The sequence below is a fragment of the Clupea harengus genome, chromosome 15, assembly GCF_900700415.2.
Source record: "Clupea harengus chromosome 15, Ch_v2.0.2, whole genome shotgun sequence".
Taxonomy (NCBI): domain Eukaryota; kingdom Metazoa; phylum Chordata; class Actinopteri; order Clupeiformes; family Clupeidae; genus Clupea; species Clupea harengus.
In genome coordinates, this window is record NC_045166.1 from 26,616,569 (window position 1) to 26,621,186 (window position 4,618).

Sequence of the window (4,618 nt, forward strand, 5' to 3'; positions counted from 1 at the left end):
GCCCAGATTTCGGTCTGGCCACTGGAAAGTGTGCTGCCTTGGAAACAGTTGCCATGGGGCTTTGCTGAGTGACGCTGGCTGATAGGGTGGCAGAGGAGGTGGGAGGAGTCCTCTTGGGGTTCTGGGTGATGTCAGCACCTGCAGGAGCCAATTGAAAACCAGCTTTCAGTGCTTTCTTGTGACACTGCCTTCACACAGACAGCTCACAGGATGTGTTCATGACACTGAAGTACTTGAAAGAACTCGAGCATCCTTGAAAGTACTTAAAAGTGCCTGAACTATTTCAACACACCAAACTAAATCTCATCTTTCCCTTTTTTAAACAAAAAAGATGTCTGACATCTAGCAGTCAGGACCAACCCACTGTAAGAGCCCCCACCAGGAGAAGAGCCCCCACCAGGAGAAGAGCCCCCACCAGGAGAAGAGCCCCCGCCAGGAGAAGAGCCCACTGTAAGAGCCCCCACCAGGAGAAGAGCCCCCGCCAGGAGAAGAGCCCCCACCAGGAGAAGAGCCCACTGTAAGAGCCCCCACCAGGAGAAGAGCCCCCGCCAGGAGAAGAGCCCCCACCAGGAGCCCCCACCAGGAGAGCAACTAACTGTGACCGGATCTGAACCGCATCTGGGCCGGGTCCGTGCCAGAGACAGCTGCCTCCTGAGGCGCTGAAGCCCACTGCCCCCTCTCTCTCCCCTGTCCAGTGTGGCACTGCCCCTCTCTCTCCCCCTCACCAGTGTGGCACTGCCCCTCTCTCTCCCCTCACCCAGTGTGGCACTGCCCCTCTCTCTCCCCCCTCTCCAGTGTGGCCACTGCCCCTCTCTCTCCCTCACCAGTGTGGCACTGCCCTCTCTCTCCCCCCCTCACCAGTGTGGCACTGCCCTCTCTCTCCCCTCACCAGTGTGGCACTGCCCCTCTCTCTCCCCCCTCACCAGTGTGGCACTGCCCCTCTCTCTCCCCCTCTCCAGTGTGGCACTGCCCCTCTCTCTCCCCTCTCCAGTGTGGCACTGCCCCTCTCTCTCCCCTCTCCAGTGTGGCACTGCCCCTCACCAGTGTGGCACTGCCCCTCTCTCTCTCCCCTCACCAGTGTGGCACTGCCCCTCTCTCCCCCCTCACCAGTGCGGTCCGCTGGGCTCCCAGGATACGCCGTGCTGATTGGCTGACGAGACGGCTCGACAGCCTCCGCCATCTCCACGCCAGACGTTTGCCATGGCGACGGCCACTCGGCAACTCCCGGGGGAGGGATATCCGAGAGGGCTCGGTCTGCGTCCATGGTAACCGTTTGCTCGAGGTCTGTCTCCGTCAGCGTGCCCGTCGCCAGCTCGGCGGGGGCAGACGGCTGCGATGCCAACTCTGCCCCAGGAGGGGGAGCCGTGGCCATGGCCCCCCCTGGCGTGGCGTCCTCGAAGGGCTCGAAGATGAGCGGGAGGTCCTCGGAGGACATGGCCGGCTCGGTGCCCACCTCCTGGGAAGACGACGGCACCCCGAGCCCCTCTGCTGGCACACAAGAGCAGGAGAGAAAAGCGTTGTGATTTCACCAGCCAGCCAATTCAGCGCAGCGCAGGAGGAGCAAACGGAGACATTTGCAACACAAGCAGCCTCTGCACACATGCTGGCGTTTCTCATCCAGTGCCAGTGGTGAATGAGGACGCTGCGGTGCGCGGATTGCGGCCGACTCTGGAACGGATGTGGCCCAGTTCTGAGCCAAAACCACAACAGTGAAGGTGCTATTTGGAGTGATCAACAGCAAGGAACAACTCAACAACAACACAACTCACAACTCAACAACAACAACAAAACAAAACAAAAAACTGAAAAAGGGATGAGTTAAAGAATAAGGGGTTTAACATATTCTGCAGGACTAAACAGGGTAAGCATTTAAATCCAGAAATGTCCAAGACATTAATATCAATATATGTCTAAGATAAATATATCAATGTATATCTCACTGTTACAAAGTTGTGAGTTCAGTTGGTTTGTGGTTCTGGTTGTGATCAGCTTGCAATGACATGTAAGTCCCACTCCAGCACATTATCCACTGTCCATAAGTCCATACAGAAGGACCTAAATCATCATCTGTGGCAATGGACTGCTTCCCATCTATGCAGCAGACAGAGACGCAGTTCAGAATCACAGAGCCTGTCCTTTAAGTACATACTGAACCTACTGAAGAATCACAGAGCCTGTCCTTTAAGTACATACTGAACCTACTGAAGCTCAGAACCACAGAGCCTGTCCTTTAAGTACATACTGAAGTTCAGAATCACAGAACCTGTCCTTTAAGTACATACTGAAGTTCAGAATCACAGAGCCTGTCCTTTAAGTACATACTGAACCTACTGAAGCTCAGAATCACAGAGCCTGTCCTTTAAGTACATACTGAAGTTCAGAATCACAGAGCCTGTCCTTTAAGTACATACTGAAGTTCAGAATCACAGAGCCGGTCCTTTAAATACATATGGAACCAACAGACTACGACTTTGCTCATGCCATTACTCTGATCGACCAATTAAGATACAAAAGAACATATATACATTAGTATTAAATGCAAACAGTCTATAATGTGTGTGATTGGAGAACCCCACACCACCAGTCTGCTCGTCAGAGCTCAGTGTACAGAGCCTGGAGTACACACACACAGTAGGTTCAGTATGTGATTGCCTCACAGCAAGAAGGTCATGGGTTCGATTCCCGCATGGGGCGCTGTTGGCTCTGGGGGGCAGGTCCTCCCCAGAGTGCACAGTGCTCAGGTGGGCTATCTCCCGGGCCTTTCTGTGTGGAGTTTGCATGTTCTCCCCGTGATCACAAGGGGTTTCCTCCAGTATGGACCCCAACAGAAAAAACATGCAAAATAACATCCCTGACCAAAGATGGACAGTTCACTTCACTTGGTCCCCGGGCGCTACAAGCTGCCCACTGCTCCTGGGGGGTCCTTGAGGAAGGACGGTCCAGGATGGGAAAAAGCAGAAAATAAATTCACCGCGACCTCAGGCCTACCTGCGTGCGTGTGTGTGTGTCCTGTGTCGCCTCCATATATGCACGTGTGTGTTCCAGTGTGTCGTGTGTGCCATTAAAAACCTGACAAAGGTCTTAATTATGTAGAGTGTGTGTGTGTTTGTGTGTGTGTGTGTGTGCTCCAGCCTCTGTACACTGAGCTCTGACGAGCAGACTGGTGGTGTGGGGTTCTCCAATCACACACATGTGAAATGGGTCAGAGATGCAGGTGTCTGGTGGGTCTACACACATCCGTCCTTAAGACAGAACCGTCATTGCAGAGACCTTCAGAGAAACAACTCATTCTCATGTCAGTCTGCGGCCTCCTGTCTTCACTACAGACATACTCCATTAGAGCAAAACTACATCTTAAGCCTCCTATCTTCACTACAGACATACTCCATTAGAGCAAAACTACATCTTAAGCCTCCTATCTTCACTACAGACATACTCCATTAGAGCAAAACTACATCTGAAGCCTCCTGTCTTCACTACAGACATACTCCATTAGAGCAAAACTACATCTCCCAGAAGCCTCCTGTCTTCACTGCAGACATACTCCATTAGAGCAAAACTACATCTCCCAGAAGCCTCCTGTCTTCACTACAGACATACTCCATTAGAGCAAAACTACATCTGAAGCCTCCTGTCTTCACTACAGACATACTCCATTAGAGAAAAACTACATCTCCCAGAAGCCTCCTGTCTTCACTACAGACATACTCCATTAGAGAAAAACTACATCTGAAGCCTCCTGTCTTCACTACAGACACACTCCATTAGAGCAGAACTACATCTCCCAGAAGCCTGTCTTCACTACAGACATACTCCATTAGAGCAAAACTACATCTCCCAGAAGCCTCCTGTCTTCACTGCAGACATACTCCATTAGAGCAAAACTACATCTCCCAGAAGCCTCCTGTCTTCACTACAGACATACTCCATTAGAGCAAAACTACATCTGAAGCCTCCTGTCTTCACTACAGACACACTCCATTAGAGCAGAACTACATCTCCCAGAAGCCTCCTGTCTTCACTACAGACATACTCCATTAGAGAAAAACTACATCTGAAGCCTCCTGTCTTCACTACAGACACACTCCATTAGAGCAGAACTACATCTCCCAGAAGCCTCCTGTCTTCACTACAGACATACTCCATTAGAGAAAAACTACATCTGAAGCCTCCTGTCTTCACTACAGACATACTCCATTAGAGCAAAACAGAAGCCTCTGGGAGACGCCTGCAGCACGAGGACCAAGCTAGGTCCTCTCTGATGTCCTCTCTGATGTCTTCTCTGAGGTCCTCTCTGAGGTCTTCTCTGAGGTCCTCTCTGAGCAGCACACAGCCGTGTGGACTCTACGCTCCATTTCTCATAAAAAAAAAGTCTCTCAAATATTTAACAAGTTCTTTCCATATCACGCTTTTTCAAGGCTAGGAAAGCTGCATAGCTTGCTTTTGAGGACAGTTAAAAAAAGAGTTACTAAAAATAACTGAGCCTGTCAGAGTAACACAGATAGGATGTTGAGGTTCTCAAAGATAGGACGTTGAGGTTCTCAAAGATAGGATGTTGAGGTTCTCAAAGATAGGATGTTGAGGTTCTCAAAGATAGGATGTCGAGGTCTCAAAGGTA

General features: G+C 50.9%; 1 protein-coding gene across 4 annotated transcripts in view; it reads right to left on the reverse strand.

Annotated features, from left to right (window-relative positions):
* Positions 1 to 4,618, reverse strand: part of LOC116223902 (armadillo-like helical domain-containing protein 4) — a 10,876-nt gene that overhangs the window by 5,033 nt on the left and 1,225 nt on the right. For 3 of the 4 annotated variants that reach the window (XM_042709871.1, XM_042709870.1, XM_031582195.2), the window contains exons 2-3: positions 1,108 to 1,488; positions 1 to 138 (exon numbers count right to left, since the gene is read on the reverse strand). The exon at positions 1 to 138 is cut by the window's left edge and continues 21 nt beyond it. In XM_042709871.1, the coding sequence (XP_042565805.1) occupies positions 1 to 138; positions 1,108 to 1,435 (466 nt within the window). In that variant the 5' untranslated portion in view covers positions 1,436 to 1,488. The remainder of the gene's footprint in view (positions 139 to 1,107; positions 1,489 to 4,618) is intronic. The other variant, XM_042709869.1, reaches the window with a different exon arrangement.